This window comes from Electrophorus electricus, chromosome 4 (genome assembly GCF_013358815.1).
Source record: "Electrophorus electricus isolate fEleEle1 chromosome 4, fEleEle1.pri, whole genome shotgun sequence".
NCBI classification, from domain to species: domain Eukaryota; kingdom Metazoa; phylum Chordata; class Actinopteri; order Gymnotiformes; family Gymnotidae; genus Electrophorus; species Electrophorus electricus.
Genome location: NC_049538.1, coordinates 13,789,236 through 13,809,395, shown reverse-complemented (window position 1 = coordinate 13,809,395; position 20,160 = coordinate 13,789,236). Strand labels below are relative to the sequence as shown.

Genomic DNA, 20,160 nt, shown 5'->3' with positions numbered 1-20,160 from the left:
GCAACTTCGTGATGCCATCAAGTTAATATGGACTAAAATCTCTGAGGAATGTTTCCAGCACCTTGTTGAATCCATGCCATGATGATTTAAGGCATTTCTGAAGGCAGTGTGTGTGTGTATGTGTATGTGTATGTGTGTGTGTATATATATATATATATATATATATATATAGAGAGAGAGAGAGAGAGAGAGAGAGAGAGAGAGAGAGAGAGAGAGAGAGAGAGAGAGAGAGAGAGAGAGAGAGAGAGAGAGAGAGAGAGAGAGAGAGAGAGAGAGAGAGAGAGAGAGAGTAAACACTGCAGTACACAAGGTATCCGGAGGAACAGGATGTCTCTGAGAGCTGATGAAGGACCTTTTCCTGAAATGCCGTTTCTCTGTACTACACTGCATTTTTTACATATATATGTGTATTTTAAATATATATACAGCAGGTGAAATAAGTACATTGTACTTAAGTAAATTGAACACATCACCTATTTTCTAAGTAAATATATTTCTAAAGGTGCTATTGACATGAAATTCTCACCAGATGTCGGCAACAACCCATCCAATCCACACATGCAACGAAATCAAACTATAGATGTCCATAAATTATGTGTAATAATGAGAAATGACACAGGGGAAACGTATTGATCACATGAAGAAAGAGAGGTGCAAAAAGCCATGCAAAGTCATGACACCAGATGAGCCTATCAGCATTTAGAAAGCAATCCTGGCACTTACTGCAAATTAATATCAGATGGTTCAACTGATGGCCTATAAAAAGTTGTCTCATTACCAAGTTGCCACTCAAGAAACTTCTCATGGTTAAAACCTGTGAGCTCTCTCAAGACCTTCACAACCTTATTGTTGCAAAACATACTGATGGCATTGGTTACAGAAGAATTTCTAAACTACTGCAGGTTCCAGTGAGCACTCTTGGAGCTATAATCCAGAAGTGGAAAGAACATAATTTCACCATAAACTGGCCACGACCCGGTGCTCCCTGCAAGATTTCAGACAGAGGAGTGAAAAGAATTATCAGAAGAGTTGTCCAAGAGCCAAGGACCACCTGTGGAGAGCCACAGCCACAGGCGGGAACGTCATGGTGTGGGGCTGTTTTTCAGCATACGGCACAGGCACATTTCATATAACTGAAGGAAGAATGAATGGACAAATGTACCGAGACATTCTTGATAAAAGTCTGCTGCCATCTACAAGCATGATGAAGATGAAACGAGGGTGGACATTTCAGCAAGACAATGATCCAAAACGCACAGCCAAAGAAACTCTCAATTGGTTTCAGAGAAAGAAAATGAAGCTGTTAGAATGGCCCAGCCAATCACCTGACCTGAATCCAACTGAAAATCTATGGAAGGAACTAAAGCTCAGAGTTCATAGAAAGAGCCCATGGAACCTTCAGGATTTGAAGAGTGTTTGTGTGCGAGAATGGGCCAAAATCACACCTGAACAATGCATGCGACTAGTTTCTCCATACAGGAGGCGTCTTGAAGCTGCCATCACCAACAAAGGCTTTTGTACAAAGTATTAAATAAATTTAAGTAAGCGTGCTCAATACTTTTTCCCTGTGTCATTTCTCATTACACATAACTTAATTTATGGACATCTATGGTTTGATTTATTTGCATGTGTGGATTGGATGGGTTGTTACTGACATTTGGTGAGAATGTCAATAGCACCTTTAGAAATATATTTACTTAGAAAATTGGTGATGTGTTCAATACTTATTTCACCTGCTGTATATATATTTAAAATACACATATATATGTAAAAAATGCAGTGTAGTACAGAGAAACGGCATTTCAGGAAAAGGTCCTTCATCAGCTCTCAGAGACATCCTGTTCCTCTGGATACCTTGTGTACTACACAGCAGTGTTTACTATAAATTTTTAACTACAGTGAAATGCCATTACTCCCTGGAATCGAAGCACTTTGCTTCCACAGCTGCTGAATGATGTCTCTCTGAATCGTTCTGTTCCTCTAGATGCCTTGTGTGCCACACTGCAAATTTGGACTACCTCTACATCTTTCTACTACTACATATTTACTCACCTGGAACTCTTAAGTCAAATAAGTAGAGTAATGAATAGAGTGCCATAAGCTACTACTCTGTTTCCTAGACTACAGAGATATTAATAAAAACATTGCAAAATCTTGAATGGACCGCCGAGGGTTAAAAATCTCCATAAAACGTACTGCTTTTGTTCACCACAGAGCTGCTGTTTGTTGTCACCCGCCCAAGAGGGCGACTGTTAGCTACTATCAGAAGAAGCCGGTGCTTCACAACTGCGGGTCCTCATCGGCAGAAATTTCGGAACAGGCTAAAAAATGGCCTCCTCGAATGGGCTGGGTTTGCCGTCAGCTAGCCTCCATGGGAACCCACCCCCAGCTCTATCCGCTCCACAAAAAGGGTCGTATCAGGGTTGAAGAGGAGCTCTAGCCAGCTGTGCCCATTCTTTCTCTTTCGCCCCCACCGCAACGTTGCTTAATGTGTTTGGTTTCTCCGCCGTCCATGAAACGCTTACCTTTTGTTGATGAGCCAGGAGGTTTGGTGTCTTTACAGTACAGTCAAACACGGCTCGTTCGGGAATCTCTTCCACTCTGGGCTTGATTTGGATGGACGGAGCCAGAGAAGATAAGAGCACTGGCAACCCCAAAGCCGGTAGAGCGCGGTAATGAAAAAAGAACTTGATGTGCAGTGGAGCTGTGAGACCAAGAGGTCTGGGGTGAGGCTTCGGAGATGTCTGGCAGGAAGAGCCATTTCTTTTGGCTGGGAACGCTCATGTCATGCATAATATGGGAGACATATAAGAGAAATGGCAAACTGCTGTTTTGCAGTTTTATTGCGGCTCCTTTATGCAGCCGATGGCTTTCGAGCTAGGTGACAGCAGTCTGGGTGAGAAATGAGAGCAGGACAGCAACGTAGCGGCGAAGTCTTCTTGCCTGCCTCAAGCCTGCTGCAGCCGTTCACGGCCCTTCAACGCTGACTACCAATGAACAACCTGGCTCTGGCCAGACGCCATTTCGGATATGCGTGTTAGGACTCAGAATGTCCCTGTTTGCCTCAGAATGTCCCTGTTTGCCTGCGTTCTGGCTGCACGCGACGTCGGCACGAGCTTGTCCTCCTCGGACGCTCCGTTTCCCAGATCGGGTCCCAGCATGTCACGCAATATGCCAACTAGCTACATGCCACAAATTACTTTGCAGCAATCGTAGCTACTCTCAGTTCAAATATGTAAGTATACCGAGTCCAGATGAACGCGTGCGGTGGTCTGTGGATCTGTACATGTGATCCCAGAGCTACAGCTCTGCTTTCTAGCCTTGACATCCTGTAGTTAAATGTTCTCATGAAATGAGAGCGTGTCCAACAGGCACTAATTGTCAAACACATTCTCATCGATATTGTATGTGATTAATGACCAGTAAACATACCAAATATTTTTCAGTCTGAATTTCTGGTACCTTTTAAAACCTTTTCCGTCTACGTTTGCCTTGTAAATGAATTGGCGAGCGCCCCATCCAAGCCCCTGTCCCCTACCTGTTCACCATGACACCAGCACTCCACTCTTAGAACTTCTATCCGAGTTAGTTGACTTCAAACCCTAGTCGCTTAATTGAAGAGGTGGCCTACGCTCACAAAGTAGGGTTTAGAGCAGTTGTAAATCAGCAAAGTAATTGCACGTTCCGTCATTGACAGTGTATTTATTGTCTTGTCTAAGCTGCAGGCTTGTCCCTAAAGGCGGACGATTATTTCCAGCGGTGCCTTGCTGTAATATAGCCTTGTCACACAAAGGGAAGCAATCACTCTGCAGACCGTGGAGACTGCAGCAAGGTCTCTTATCAGACCTTTGACCTTTATGTGTTTGTGAATAGGTCTTAGATTTAAAATGCATTACTGCATGTTAAAACCATGCCTGTTTTAACAATAGTATATTAGTTTCAGGTTGAACTCATTTTGCCTAGTGTCATGGCTCAAATCTTCCAAAAGCGTGTTATGCACAAATAAAAAAATATTCACAAGTAAAATGAAACATCAGATCTCTCAGAAGATCATTATTCTAGGCCTTACAATTCATAAACCCTTCTTGTTACTTCTAGATTTAAAGGTTTTGTTTAGGCTTTAAATCTTAAACGAAAGAGTAAAATTAATGGGTTTAATTTGCCGGCCGTTTTAAATCTCCCTGTACAGCGGCGGGTCTGGGAGGATATTGCTGTCATTGTTTTCTGGAGGGCTTCGCATTGTGTGAGCAGGATGCATTGAGCCTAATGCTCTCTGACAGTGCAGCCCAGGCCCAGTTTTACAGCCTGCACTTCTGAGAGCAAGTCATGGAGGGCCTGTTGACGACTCTGCTTTAAACAAACTTGTTCCAGTTTCTCCTGTTCCGTTCAGGGCGGTATTGTGTTGTTTTTTTTCTCTTGCAAATGGCAGTGATGTATGTGCAAGTCATCCAGCTGGTGAAGAGAGAGAGGAAAAAAGAGATCATACACTTTGTATGTGTGTGTGTGTGAGTGTGTGAGCGTGTGTGTGTGTGTGTGTGTGTGTGTGTGTGTGTCAAGGCATGTACACAGGCACGTACACCATATCTGTATGCAGAATATGTGCAAAGTGAATGGATATAACTCAGCTAAGAAATACCCTAGACAAATCATATTAATGACTGAGAGGATAATAGGCAGAGGGTTAACATGTCTGATGTGTCTGGTGAATAGACAATTGAACTTATTTAAGAACGTTGAAATCTTTAGTCAGGCTGCAGAGTTCATCTCCAGATCGCTGAGGGTATATTGATGTATACAGTGCCTGCGTACCCTTATGAGTCATTGATTTGGCAGCGGCTGTCTGCAGGTCTGCCCGTGTGTGTTGTAATCCTCCCTCCTTTTGTTCTGTCTCCCCCATGCCCGTGTGCATGTCTGCCTGTCGTTTGTTAACCCCAGCATCCATTCATATCGTTCTATTCAAGTTCGGTTACTGCCTATACTTCCCCGCACGAAACCTTTGTTGTCAGACGAGACACCTGCCGGTTCGGGGACTGTCTCGTCTCTGGCTCCTCTGCACCCGTATCGCTGAGACTATAAAGCTCATGCTCCCCTTTGAGCTCTCAATCTAAGTGGGGTCACGACACCCACTGGAATCAGCAGAGAGGGCTCGTACTTCAGGAAGCGCATGTGGTTGCCATTTCCTTAATTCGGTCTCCAGGTATCAGCCTCTACATTTTCAGGATTTGGAGTGGAGGCACGGGACAGCGTAGGTTATATTTTGCAAGTATCCCAAGTCTGCCTTCAATTAGGAGCCTATAAATGTCAACTGAGTTTTTATTTATCTTTCCTGGCTCGAGCATGTCTGCTGAGATTCAGGTCTGCGTGACATGTGACTTCAGTTTCTAGAGGTTAAAGAAGAGTTATGCGCAGCGTGTGTTACGCACAGGACAAAGCACTAAAGTTGATGGTTCATCAGGTTTTGCTTATTACAAAGAGATGCAGCTTGATGTAGAAGAGTTGAGCCAGTACATGTTTGAGGTTTAATTTGGAGGCCAAGAATAGAAGGGACTTGAACAGGCACTAACGCAGGTTTGAATTAAGACATCAATTCCTGTGCTGCCCACCTCTGCTGGTGGGGTTTCAAACAAAAATAAGTGATTTCCACCAGTGTAGGGATTAAGCAGTCTGATCTGATTGACGTAACATGATAGGAATATAATTAGCGTTGTGTTTCCGGGCAAAATGAATGGCTGAGGAATAGATGAGAATTCTGTCTTTGAATAAATTTCTCAGTGAGTGCATTTTTTCATTATCATGTCACTTACACATATAATTGTAATTTTGTAACTGTAATTTTTTTAAAATTTATTATAGTTCTTTTGCTTCTTTCTTGCTTTTTACAAGAGTAAAAATGAATGACATTCAGAATAAAAATGGAAGAGCAAATCTAGTGCCGCTGTCTGCTCTCTCCGTGAACCCATCCTGGGTCTGTTCTCCCTTACAGATCTCGCCAGATCGGTTGCCGGGCGACCTGTGCCATACGCCGCCGTGCTGCGGATGAAGCCAGACAGCTCCTCCTCCTCCGCGCTGAGCCCCCGGGCGAGGGCACGGCAGGGCCGTGGGGGCGTGGCCTCCTTCATACAAGACTGGCCTCCCTTCTCCAGGGTGGGGCTGTCGGCCCTCGGCTCCCAGGAGGACTACCGCAGCGAAGGTGAGAGTGGTGGCATGGATTCAGTAAGAGGCACAGTAGATCTCGCACCCTCCTCTCGCCTTTTCACGAAATGCGCTCTGATCTCATACCATCGCCGTCGGTCTCACGCGTTTCTGAGGCCTGCTGACGGAATGCGCGCAGCGCTTCTGTTTCAGTCCAGTGCAATGACCCGTGCCCTCCAGTCCATTTAAAATCCTTAACACTTCCCGTCAGACAGCCCCCTCCTTCTCACTAACGCCTGCGGCTAATTAGGGATCTCGCAGGCAGCCACGGCGCAGGCCGGTTCCCACGCGCGCCCGTCGTAACTAAGCCATCACCACGGGTGCGCACGTGCATAATGGCCGGGGTGACCTAGAGAGGAAGGCCAGGCTGTTCTACTCATCACAGCGGCGCGGCGCGAGATGCGGCCAGGGTCGCGGCCTGTAGGAAATTGAACAGGGATCGTCGGCACATCTCGGCACTCCCTGCGGTCCTTCCGTCTCCTGCCTGATGGATTCATTTGTCAGCGAAGGAAATCGAGAATTTGCCCAGGTGCAGGAGGAAGCCGTAGTATGACAGCTATCATTACAAATAAATAATTTCTTGTGCTGGTAGATTTTTGCCGCACGTCTCCGACGCAGTTGCGGCCTATGGAACCATCAGCGTTACCTTTGGAGACGAATCACTTTGCCGCTGTATGAGAAGATTATGTGATGGAGGACTTTGATATTGCTTTGGGTCAGGTGTTTTCTGATGCACCGTATTTCACACAATATATTTCTATTGCTTCATAGGTTTAGGAAACAAGAAAGCATTTTCTGCGTTTATTTGGAACGATTGGAGTCTAGGGTCTGATGCTCATGCAACACTTGCAGGTCGTGCAATCTTTGTTTTTCTAACAGATGTGTCAAGGTTTTTTGACAAACTGTCTCAAAAAGTTTCCTTTCTGCTTCCGTAGGAAATCCTAGTTATGAAAAAAACAACACTACAGATTAATGGTCATATTCAGTTCACCGGATCACATGAGTGTTTAAGTGAATTTCGGCTCCCTGCAGTGACATTTGTGCCACATTAAACCAGCCATTCACGGCTCGGTGGGAGCAGGTGAGCGCGTCCGACCGGCTCTGAGTGGGGTCATGGGACTTGTCCTGCCAGACAGAACAGTACCGTGCGCCCAGCAATTCCCACACCCCACACGCCCACCCCTCCCACCCTAACAGGGCACAGGTGCTTCCGAGCAACCGTGTTCCTCCTGTTTCCCTGTTGGCAGGATGTGAGCGGGATGTAATACGCCACAGCTGGGACAGAGCAGGCAGGGAGACTGATGGCCCGCGGAGCTCCTCTCGGATGACTGATCCCTCTGACATTATCAAGCAGCTAAATCATAAAGCACTCAGCACCTACCCCACACGCCGCATCCCAGCAGGCCCTGATGAGCGGCACGTCCGTGCAGACGCGCTGCCTAGACACGGCTGCGAGACGCCTTCTGCTCTCCCCTCGCTCAGACGCAGCTCGTGGTGTTTCAAACGGGGCCGTGGGGTCTACCCTCATTGTGGGCCAGGCTGGCTTGCAAAGCCTCACCAGCCGTTCTGTGCTGTACTGAATCTGTTTACGTGTGTTTGTCATTTTTTGATTGGTCGATTGACTGGTTGGCAGGTTGGTTTTGATCCCTATGTCCATGATGCACCCAGAATTTGCACAAATTTTTCCAAAGTAATATAAGTTTAACACTGTATTTTCTCTGTATTGTGCAGACAAAAGACAGCAGACAGCAGTCTTTTTAAACAATGAGGGCATTGACTCCTACTGTGACAGAGAGAGAGAGTGAGACAGAGAAAGAGAGAGCTTCATTAAAGGGAATTTGAGAAGAAGACTCATGAAAGTGTGTGTGGGCAGAGTGTAATTATTAGCTCCACAGTACACTTTTTCATTCTTTCCTGCATAACCCACATTACAAAACATAAACGTCTCTTTCTCTGTGTGTGTGTGTGTGTGTGTGTGTGTGTGTGTGTCTTTCTCTCTGTCTCTCTCTGTCTTTCTCTTATAATATGATGTTAGTCTTTTTATATTTGTATTATAAATATCTGATTGTCGACAGCGCTTGGCTGCCCGTCGGTTGTACTGAGTGGTGCACTCAGTAGGGTGTGCGTCTCGTCCGAGGGGTTTAGGTGTTCTCAGTAGCACACCCTCTGGCTGGGCCTGAGGACCGCCCCGCGCTGAGGACCCTCCCCCACACCCGTCTTAAACAAGAGCGCGTTGTGATGAATCTCCCCGAGCAGGACTGAGTCATGTCATTTACAGCCCCTGGTAAAACCCACAGTACCCACTAACTACATGTTTACGATGCACATACCTGCCAGACTATGACAGGTCACAATTATAATTATATAACCAAGATTTACTTTAGTGCTGATTCCTTTGCATTCCTGAGCACAAGGCATGGCCTGTTGTTGGCAAGTGGTACTCCTGACAATCGTATCTGTTGCTGTTCCTGGCCGCAAGCTGCGTAATAAACTTCACAATGCCATGTTCTGGTTTCAGGGAGCGAGTCTTAAACCCCAGGGCCTCCGAGGCCAGAACTCTCTACTGTTTTGTGGGAGGTTTCGGACTCGTGCACACCTGAAAGGGCTTCATAATTAGCTGATACTTTGCATCAGGTGTGATAATGGAGGGAAATCACTGTGCTGCAATCGTGCTCCCTCAGGATGGCAACTTGACACCATTGGTTTGGAGGGAATTAGCAGTTGATTAACCACTCGAGTGCCTTGTTCCATGCAGCAACAAAACAGATGCCCGGGGGCGATGGCTTGCTCATGCGCAGGGACGACCCTCCTTACCGCTTCCTTCGGCTTTGCGCGCATCCCATGGCCAGAAGGTCTTGAGAATAGTATGTTAATTAGACGTCAGGCAGACGTCTGCATACCTTCACTTTGTGTCTAATGTGCAGATGACTAGAGGGTGAACACAGAGTGGGGGTTTATTGTTTGTTTGGTTGTTTGGTTGTTTTTACTGGCTGAAGCCTGTAAGCCCTGATGTGTAAGAGCCGCAGAGCCCAGCGCATTTCAACTGCAGCAAATTGCTTGGCAGTGGTGGTGGTGTTTTTGTTTTTTTTTCCTGAAGACTCCAGCAGATGGATGGGTTTCTTCTGCCCCACCATGGTCTCCATTCTCCTCTTGGACTCGTGATTTATGTATGATTCAAGAGGAAGTTTTATTTCCTGATGGAATTACGTTCTGCTGACAAGAAGCTTTTGAGACTCCGTTTGGCTTCCCAGTGAGCGGAAGCCAAGCTTCTTTTGTCACCAGATCATTGAACGGAGAGAAACTTCTTCACCGGCAACTCCGACTAACTCCTAATCACTGCTGATGGAGCATTCTCTTAAACCTTTGAGTTTGTTATAAAATAAAATGCCTGAGCCGTGACAACCAGTATACATATTCATTGTCTTAATATATATAGATAATGTATGCTACTGTGAGTTTTAATACCTAAAATTGTTTTAGGGATAATTTACCCTCATGATAGAATATTATCTTTTGACGCTGAAATGGTATTATAGGATTGCAAAACATGTCTTTGGGCCGTTTGCTTGGAAACAACATGTCTGTGTATTTTATAAATACCGTGTATTGTCTAGGCCCAGAGATGTGCAGAAATGTATAGTAAGTACTCACTGAACTCTTATTCCTGCCAAAACACAAAGCCAATTATTCAACCAAGCAACATGGTGTCGCTTTTGTATACCGAATGTGAGAAGAAGATTTCACAGTCAAGCAGGATTTTGACAAAAGCCAAGGACAGTGCCTTGCCAAGCCAAGAGAGGGATTGCCATCTGATGGGCACAACGTAGCTTCCATGCCTGGTGTGTGTCTGTGACTCTGAGCTGCGAACGTCGTTTACGTGTGTCGTTTGTTCATTACTCGACCATTCCGCCACCTCGGTCTACTCGTGACGTGAATGTTAAAAGGAAAACATGTCCCGACGTCTGAGCCTACGTCTTCGGCCCGGACTGGCTACACATCACACGAAAGACTTTAGATAGGTGTTAATGGAGGGTTCAGGAAACTATACATAGGTGTTAATGATTTACAGAGGACGTGACTAGTGATGTGTGTAATGGCCGAAAGTTGTTGAGGAGAAGCCCATGTGACACGAAGCACTCTGTTATCTGGCAGGATGCGGGTTAGCTGAGAGGTTGTCTAAGATTTGAATGTTTGAATTAGAGGAGTTTAGGTACTCATAAGGGTTTGGATTAGAGACGTTTAGGCACATATAAGGGTTTGGATTAGAGATGTTTAGGCACATATAAATGTTTGGATTAGAGACGTTTAGGCACATATAAGGGTTTGGATTAGAGACGTTTAGGCACATATAAGGGTTTGGATTAGAGACGTTTAGGCACATATAAATGTTTGGATTAGAGATGTTTAAAGTACATGTAAAGGGATGGATTAGAGAAGTTTAAGTACATAAAGCTTTTGGATTAGAGAAGTGCTTCACTCAAAGCCTTGTTTTGTTTCACTCGCCTTAGTTAACAAAACCGCTAATTGTAAAAATCGATCGTCTTCGGTTCAAAGAGGAACAGTCTGAATCGAATCCAGTACGTTTGCTTGCCCTGCTCCTTCTGACGCTGTCGTGCCAAGCTATAAACGTGTCACCGTGTTCTACATCCTTGTCTTCCCTGTTCACAAAACCTCTGCTAAGGCACTGCAGTGTAGGACATTATAAGCTCTCCACCCTAATCAGCGCCCACGTTGGTCTGAAAATCATTGGTCTCTTGGTTTAGAGCTCACCTCAGCCACTTGGAAAAACAGCTGGGTTCTCCCTGCTCTTTAAAGACATGGCAAGTGCTTTCTTGCTGCCCTGCCTGAGGAGGAAGTGATGGGTGTGACCATAGCTGTAATGTAGATTAGAGACATGGAGAGAAGAGAGGAGCTGTACTGTAGAGAGGAGCTGTACTGTAGAGAGGAGCTGTACTGTAGAGAGGAGCTGTATGATGGAGAGGAGCTGTACTGTAGAGAGGAGCTGTATGATAGAGAGGAGCTGTACTGTAGAGAGGAGCTGTATGATAGAGAGGAGCTGTACTGTAGAGAGGAGCTGTACTGTAGAGAGGAGCTGTATGATGGAGAGGAGCTCTACTGTAGAGAGGAGCTGTACTGTAGAGAGGAGCTGTACTGTAGAGAGGAGCTGTATGATATACAGGAGCTGTATGATGGAGAGGAGCTGTACTGTAGAGAGGAGCTGTACTGTAGAGAGGAGCTGTATGATGGAGAGGAGCTGTACTGTAGAGAGGAGCTGTATGATATACAGGAGCTGTATGATGGAGAGGAGCTGTACTGTAGAGAGGAGCTGTACTGTAGAGAGGAGCTGTACTGTAGAGAGGAGCTGTATGATGGAGAGGAGCTGTACTGTAGAGAGGAGCTGTATGATATACAGGAGCTGTATGATGGAGAGGAGCTGTACTGTAGAGAGGAGCTGTACTGTAGAGAGGAGCTGTATGATGGAGAGGAGCTGTACTGTAGAGAGGAGCTGTACTGTAGAGAGGAGCTGTACTGTAGAGAGGAGCTGTATGATGGAGAGGAGCTCTACTGTAGAGAGGAGCTCTACTGTAGAGAGGAGCTGTACTGTAGAGAGGAGCTGTATGATGGAGAGGAGCTGTACTGTAGAGAGGAGCTGTATGATGGAGAGGAGCTGTACTGTAGAGAGGAGCTGTACTGTAGAGAGGAGCTGTATGATATACAGGAGCTGTATGATGGAGAGGAGCTGTACTGTAGAGAGGAGCTGTATGATAGAGAGGAGCTGTACTGTAGAGAGGAGTTGTATGATAGAGAGGAGCTGTACTGTAGAGAGGAGCTGTACTGTACAGAGGAGTTGTATGATAGACAGGAGCTCTACTGTAGAGAGGAGCTGTACTGTAGACAGGAGCTGCATGATAGAGAGGAGCTGTATGATAGAGAGGAGCTGTACTGTAGAGAGGAGCTGTACTGTAGAGAGGAGACCAGGAGAGAAGAGTAATGTAGCCACTGCACTGCAAGATTCATTATGCATGCAGCACTGGGCATTTATAATCTAGTGAGAATTCAGATATCCAACTCACAACAAATGGCCAAGATATGCACAGATGCTGTGTCCTCACACTCTCTCTCTACCTCTATCTTTCTCTCTGTCTGTCTCTCTCTCTCTCTCTCTCTCTCTCTCACACACACACACACACACACACACACACACACACACACACACACACACACGTTTCCTGCTCTTCAGCTAAACTCGGCTGTTACTTACCTGCCATCTCCCCTGCTGACGTGTAGCAGTGAGCAGAGGGTGAATGGCAAAGCCAACATGAAGAGTCCGTCTGTGGGACATCTCGAGTCGGGACATCTCGGGGATCCTTTCTGACAAATCACAGCGTAGGAGGAAAACAGGATCACGAGCTAATCCATGAGACTTGACTTGTTTACACAAAAAGACTGAATATGTGGGGCGTCGAAGGATGCTGGCAGCCTTCTTTGGAACAAGGCTTCTCCCCGAGAACCTCTGCAAAGAAGCGCAGTACGTAGAGATTCCAGAATGGTAGATTAAATGAACTGTGGAAAAAAGCCAGTGTAGCCTGGATGTAATTAAGACTGTATATCCTCAAAAATGCACCTTAATATGGCAGTGCGATTATCACTCCTTCATTTAGAGCTTCAGCGTGGATGATACTCAGAAGAGTTCTAAATTGGAACAATTCTCAGTAACCCTGCAGGGAAATATTATTGAGTTCGTCCGCAGAGCTCTGGAGTGAGGGAGCTCGCAGAATTCCAAGCGCAATCACTTTGCTGTGCTAGCGTTCAGCCGGCGCTGTAACTCAATGTTGGCTCATGCTCTTCTGACACCATTAGTCCCCATTTGCATATGTTTTACTAAAAAGCATCTTTTAAACATTTGTATTGGTAAAGAGACTTGACGTGAGGGTTTTCTTGTTTGTTTTTATTTTGTTTGTTTTTTTTGTATGTAGAAAGCGAAGAGTTTGGGCCTGTGTTCGTCCAGGAGCCGGATGACGTCATTTTTGCCCTGGACTCCGACGATAAGAAAGTCACGCTGAGCTGTGAAGCGAGAGGAAGTCCTGCTCCCACATACAGGTACAGGTCTTATCATTTCATTAACCCGGATTAAATAAATGGCTAATAAGCCGCATTATATCTTTTTCGAGTTTTATTATTAATCCTTAGACCATTGCAGATGTGGCATTTCAGATAAAGTGGCAGTAACGCGCTGCAGGCTTTGGCCTTTTGGAATGATGTTCCAGCGCTGCCACATTAGACCAGTCCTGGACTCTCACAGCGGTACGCTCTTTACCAATCGACCAATCACTGGAAGAACTCTGAGGAACAGCTCTGGAGTTTAATCTGCTGTGGCGGGAAAACCTCAAAACTCTGCGGCGCCGAAACACATCCAGGCCTGGCAGGCCTGCTCATGCTTGGGGCTGTAGTTCAGTCTGTAGTTTCCATTATGTTTTGAGGGTATATATATCAGAGCGCGGGGAAGAGCTTCAACTTCTCAAAGGGTTGATCGGTCCCCTGTGTCCCTCCTGGATGAATCGCAGAGCTTATTACGCGTGAATAAAGAGACTTCTGAGGTGAACTGATCATGTCTTCTGTATTTGAGTGAATTGGCAGACACTGATACAGTTTGTCTTGTGGTTTAGATCAATAGCGCTGTCTGGCCTTTAAATGTATACTGGCCCAGCTCCTATCAGAGGACTTAGACTATAAGAAATAACTGTTTATCATCAGTGAAAAGGGGGCAAAAAAGAATTCATCTGCAATTCTGATAATAGCATTCAGTGTCTGCTTCTGAGTGCACGCTTTAGTATTCCTCTGTTCTTCCTCTAATCAGACGTTTGTGTTTGCAGCTGGCTGATCAACAGGACACACATAGATGTAGAGGCCGATATCCACTACAGTTTGATCGGCGGCAACTTAGTAATACACAACGCCAGCGAGGCCGTTGATTTTGGCAGATACCAGTGCAGAGCTGAGAACAGCGTCGGCGCCGTCCTCAGTCGAGAAGCCCTCCTGCAGTTTGCCTGTGAGTAACACACTTCTGTGGCTTCCCCCACCGCCCCACACACACACACACACACACACACTCTCTGGTATGGGCTACTGCTACTGCCGGCCTGCTCTAAATTAGCTCCTGAGAGGAAGCTTTAACGGTAGCTCTGCATGCTTCAAGTGCAACTCAGCCCTGAAATGTTTTGAACTGTGACAGAGTTTTTGGAATAATTTAGGGTTTTTTCGATGCTCAGATATGCTTTCAGAGCAAAATTTTTACACTCCCCCACCCACAAGACGCTGGCAGAGCGCCACGCGATCACGTGCTGGTTTGCTGGAAAACCCACAGAGCGCGTTCGGAAGTTTCCAGCCACATCGCCCACAGCACCTCAGTGGTTTACTGCACAGTGGAGATTAGACTTTCCTAAACGCCAGCGTTCAGCTCACGCCTGCCTCTTTGTATCTGCTTAATTTGAGCCGTACTTGGGCAGGTTACAGGCGATGGAGGACCGAGGTAGGTCCTGATGATTTCTGGGTGGGTCCTTGAGGACGGGCCTCTTGATGGTCCCCGTTAGCTGGGAGAGGGCCCTTAGCAGCATGGATCAGCGGTGTGCCCGAGCGGAAAGCACATTTCCTCTCCCGGTAATCCCTTGGGTTAACGCCAGAGCAGCAGCACCAGCCAAGGAAGGATACAGCACAGGGCCAAAGGCTATAAACTGGCCAGGAAAACTCTCTATTGTGTTCGGGGGTTTTTTTCACTCATGTTGCCTGGCAGTGGCAAGCCATAATAGCCTTACCGGCATGCCTACGGAGAAGCGCGCACCACGCCATATCCTGTCCTGGGGGACGCTTTTCGGAGAGGAGGGCGGGGACGCTTTGCAGCGTTCAGCATGCTCCCAGGTGGGCCGACCACGGACATGCAGGGTAGCAAGTGCGCTCGGTTCGTGGTGAGGAACCACTTTGTTAGCCACATCCTCTCTCCTGCACGGACCACAACATGAGCGCGAAGAGGAGTTCGTCTGTGAGGCGGTTTGAGGTCGGATGCTCCCGTGAAGCAAGTGCGCACCCACTTTTTCAATTCAGATGCCACCCCCAGAAATGGGCTGCCTTCCTCGGAGAAGATTTCTGAGTCACCTGGGATTTTCCTGGTTTTGCTTATGGGCTCTCTATCTCAATGTACCTTCTATCATATTCTTACCGCCTCTAAAGTTACTTCAGCCACTTTTTAAAAATTTTTTTTTTTTTATTTCAAGGGACTTTTCAAGCCAGCTTCTGAGACTCTGAAGCTGGAAGGCCCGTAGATTTGCAAGCCAAGCTGAGTTTAGTTTGATCTGATTTGCTTTCTGCTTTGATGCATACTCTGGTAAACCTCGCCCAAAGCCCAGGTTGGGTCATTAGCCGGGTTTCTGCTAGTGCCCTGAAGTGGGTGAGTGGCAAGATGGATGCTCTCATGGTGCCGCTGATACATAGCCGTGCTGCAGGAACTGTCCAAGATGAGAAACAGCAGTGCAGAAACACGCTGGTTGTCTAACAGATAGATGGGGCCCCCGCTCGGTGTGAGTCCGAGGAGCGCGCCATCCGTGCTGAGCGAGAGCCGCCGCGCAGCGCGTTCCGAGGTCGGCATTTCCCGGCCCCCCCCAAGTTTCCCGATGGTCTGCTCGGCAGCTACATCGCCGAGACTTCCCCTGGCCGGCCCGTCGTGGTTTTTCCCAGCCTCCCGGCCCTCCTCCCTGGCTTTGACCTTGGTCTGCTCTCCATGGATCCAAACAAAGGAGCATCTCCCGCAGGAGGCATTGGAATGCAGAGCCGCCCTCGCACCCCTGCACGACGACGACGAGTGGCCATTTATCACCCTGTTGGAAAATGAAGCGTCTTTTTCTCTTATTGGCACGGGGCAGCGTGCCGCCTTTGATCCGCTGCCGCATTCATCCCCAGTGAGAGGTCACATCTGAATGCATGAAGCTTTCTCCCGAAGCCTTTCTCGCTCCGAGCCACACTGGCGTCGTATTACCCACCATTCAGATGGCTACATAACAACCTGCAGCTGTGACATAAACAGGGCTCCAGCACGCTTATTCCCCCTCCGTGCTTATTACACCATTTCAGACACCCATGCCTAACTATTCCTTTTTTTTCTTTTTCAACTGGAATCATGGAAAACCCCTCTGCATGTTCACGCATAATGAGCAAACATGCGCAGATGAAGTAAAGGCAATCACTAAATAATCTGAAGTACACTCTATAGTGGCCACCACAGCACGGTTTCACAATCCTGGTGATTACAGGCACCGTTTCCATGCAGTGGCTCCAAGTAAACTTTAAAGCCCCTTTAAAGTTATAATGAATACAAACAGTCCCTCTGTGCAAGGCCGCCTCAAGCTCTCGAGTCCCTGATTGAAGAGACAGGGCATGTGTTTTCTCACTGATGGACACTCTGCTTATTCAGAGAGTACTCTCAATCTCCAGCCTCGTCCACACATGTTTCACGGATCCTTTGTGGAAGGATCAATCCCCTAAAAACACTCCTGCCAGGGAAACCGGGTGGAGTGGATGGAGTATCTTCAGCCCACGGGAGGTGGGGAGGGCGACTAACACAACCAACAGCCGCAGGTTTTCGGCACCGCGCTCCCGGTCTGGACTGGGCCTGCAATTCCTGCCATAGTGGACCTTTTTCAATACCCCTGTTCTTGAAATTCTGGGCAGATGAACTGGACTCCCAGACTACAGACAGGAAAGGACTGTCCTGGTCTCCCTTGCTTGTCGGCTCACACACTCTCTCAACACGCAAGTAGGAGGAGGTGACTAAGGTCTCAAGCCTCCGAGAGCGAGTACAGCTATAGGAATCAGCGCAAGGCGCCTTTCTCACCCTCGGCAGTTCTGCTCTAGTCAACCGTCCAAATCAGAGACGCAGGCAGTCCTTGGAACACTCCCGAAGAAGAGGATGGCTCATTTTTGATAGAGGCAAAGAGAAGATCTGTTTTGTTTATAGACCCTAAAACTGACGGTGGGAGTCAATGTTTTGGTGACCCTGTAGAGAGGGCAGGGAGGATGTTAACATGAACGTGAAATTGCATTGCCCCGAGCTAGCTCGAGCTGTAAAAGTAAAACAGATAGTTTGTAGGTGTTTATTGTCCTAACCGTCTCATGCATTGTGTATAGCGTGGCACTACTGAACGGACCTGAGAAACATTCCCCTTGAAATGCTATGTACGTTGCTTTCTTAGACTGACAGATGATTACCCAAATGAGAAAATCATCAGCTCGAACAGGTTCAGGCTGTATCTTCCATCTTCATCCTCTCCCTTTTCAACGACACTGTTGAGGACGGATGGATATTGATCCCAGTAAATGTGTCTCTCGTTACAGGACGAGGAATCAGGAGAAAATGAAAGAGCTGAACAAGAGGCAGAAAACTCTTAACAAGTCAACAGATTTTAATCTCTGCCTTTACTCTTAGTTTCTAAGGTTCCTTTGTAGTTTTCTTCTGTTGGATTACAATTCCTCAGGAAAAAAGACACCGCTTGACTTATTTTTTAACGGTCATGTAAATTACATGAATTTTATTTGGACCAGCTGTCTTTGGGATTTACCGCTTCCATTTTGGAGAGGACGGAGGCTGGGGCATTTTAAAGATAAGACCTCAGGCCAGTCGTCTTCCCCACCATTTTGAGGACCCAAGCTGTCTCAGTAGATGTTATTTATTTCATTTTTCTCCATCGTCCACAAAGGAACAACAAAAGAAAATCTATTTTCCCATTTAGACGACAGCAGGGTGCATTGATTAGCTATAATTCATATGCGGTGAGGGAATTGACGAGGCCGTGGATAAGACACTGATATGGAGAACAAGGGAGAGGCACTGACAGGCACTGATAAATCAATATCCAGCTCAATGACGGGAGGATTCAGAGGCTTTCCGTTCTACCCATGTCTCGTGACAGCTTGTTAAAGGAGATCACCCTCTCAGGGCCATCCAGAACACTCAGGGCCCTGTCCGTTCTGTTCTACCTGCCGCAGAGCTACTGGTCCCAGTGTTGTTTTGTTGTGCTGTCGAAGTGTGGGTGCATACAATGAGTTATTGCCCATGTAAACATAATACTCAGACCTGGACAATAGGAAATTTCTGGTATAATATCTTAAATTTACAAGTGAGATTAAATTAATGTAACGTAAGTGAATGTAACCTTGCGGTGTCTGTAATACTGAAAATAGTGAAATATGGGTCGATGTCTGTGCCTCCCTTCTGGTCCCCCCCGTAGACTGGACCTCGTAGACTGGTCCCCGTAGACTGGACCTCGTAGACTGGTCTACGGGTCTATGTCTATGCCTCCCTGCTAACCTGTGCTCTAGCACTGCATGTATGGCATCAAAGGTCAAAGCTTGTTTCAGCTGAGACTTTGACCCTGAGAGAGGGCAGCTTTGATCTGTTGATCTTGTGTGCTCCTGTAGTTTACTCTGATAAACACAGGCAGCAGTTTTGTGTCGCCGCAGCCAGCCTTTTGTGTGTGTGTGTGTGTGTGTGTGTGTGTGTGTGTGTGTGTGTGTGTGTGTGTGTGTGTGTGTGTGTGCTCGCTCATGTATATATGTGAGTGTGCGTGCGTGCGGGTGTGCGTGCGGGTGTGCGTGCGGGTGTGTGTGTGTGTGTGTGTGTGTGTGTGTGTGTGTGTGTGTGTGCGTGTGTGTCTATTCAGGCTTCAAATTAACATTTTAGCCTGACAGCCACGGCTCAGACACACGGACGGGATGAAAGGCGATGTATTATCAGCGTGTCACCGACAGTGTGTGTTAACCCGTTTATAGCTGAAAGAGCGGCCAGCTTACTGTGTGGGATGCACTTCACGTTTATTCAGGAGTGCCCAGACATGTGCCGACAAGCAGAATTAGCAGTGTTAGTGCCACGTTCAGCATCAAAAGGCTGGACTGCAGTTCTTTGTCAGCAGACGCCCTTGTGCTTGTGATTGACACAGGAGCCAAACAGGAGCTTCTGTCCGTCACTTGTGCTGTGGGAATCTGGATGTTTCTGATGATGCACCATGTTGTGCCTTGTCACACATGTAGAGAAGCACACAGACTGTGATTTGCCATTTTTAAGGCAGTTTATTATTGGATTCGCGGTACTTGAAGCTTCACCATAATCAGACAGGCATTCAGTGCCTGTGGATTAGCGTGAGACTGGAGGTTTTTCTGAGTGGGTGGAAAAAGCATGATGTCACACATCACAGGAAAACGAGTGAAAGGTCACTCTTTGTCAGTTTATTGCATTTATTACAAAAATAATGGCATCGGTAACTCTAACCCTAATGTTTTACCTCCCTGCAAACAAAACTGGGTCTGCCTTGGTTCAGGGCTTCTCTCTTTCCCTCATGGAGACAGATTAGCAAATAATGCGGTTGTTTATAGCCCAAGCAGAGTTGACAGAACACGGACTGGTTTGGACCTTGATCCAGTCTCTCTGTGAACTGAATGAAAAATTAGTCCAGGCTCCTCAGTGACACCCCAAGGCCTAATTATCAATCATCCTGTGCAAGACGGCCCAGTCCAGTCGAAGCTGAACAGCGGCGGGAGGTGCACGTCTCCAAGGGTGTTAGGGAGAAAAACAGAGGGGGGGAGAGAGAGAGAGAGAGAGAGAGAGAGAGTGAGTGGCACAGAGGTGGAGAGAAGGAGAGGCGAGAGAAGAGGCAATAAAAGAAGAAAGTGCGAGTTAAGAGCGGTCGGCAGTTCGTCATGACACCCTCCCGCCTCCCCTCCAATCGATGTGACATCACTGCCGGGCAGAAATTAAAAATGCCTCACGATAGTCTGAAAGGAGATAATCACACGCCACCCACAACCAGCACGGAAATAGTTGCACCACGCGCGGCCCCCGAAACCGCACGCGTCCTGAAACCTGTGCTCATCCCGAAAGCTCCCGCCTTCGGTATCGGCCCACAGTGCAGCGGCGGAGAGATTAAT

General features: G+C 47.0%; 1 protein-coding gene across 2 annotated transcripts in view; it reads left to right on the top strand.

Annotated features, from left to right (window-relative positions):
- cntn5 (contactin 5) overlaps nt 1–20,160 on the top strand; it is a 151,011-nt gene that overhangs the window by 68,041 nt on the left and 62,810 nt on the right. For both annotated transcript variants that reach the window (XM_035525504.1, XM_035525503.1), the window contains exons 3-5: nt 5,984–6,190; nt 13,170–13,293; nt 14,067–14,242. In XM_035525504.1, coding sequence (XP_035381397.1) covers nt 5,984–6,190; nt 13,170–13,293; nt 14,067–14,242 — 507 coding nt within the window. The remainder of the gene's footprint in view (nt 1–5,983; nt 6,191–13,169; nt 13,294–14,066; nt 14,243–20,160) is intronic.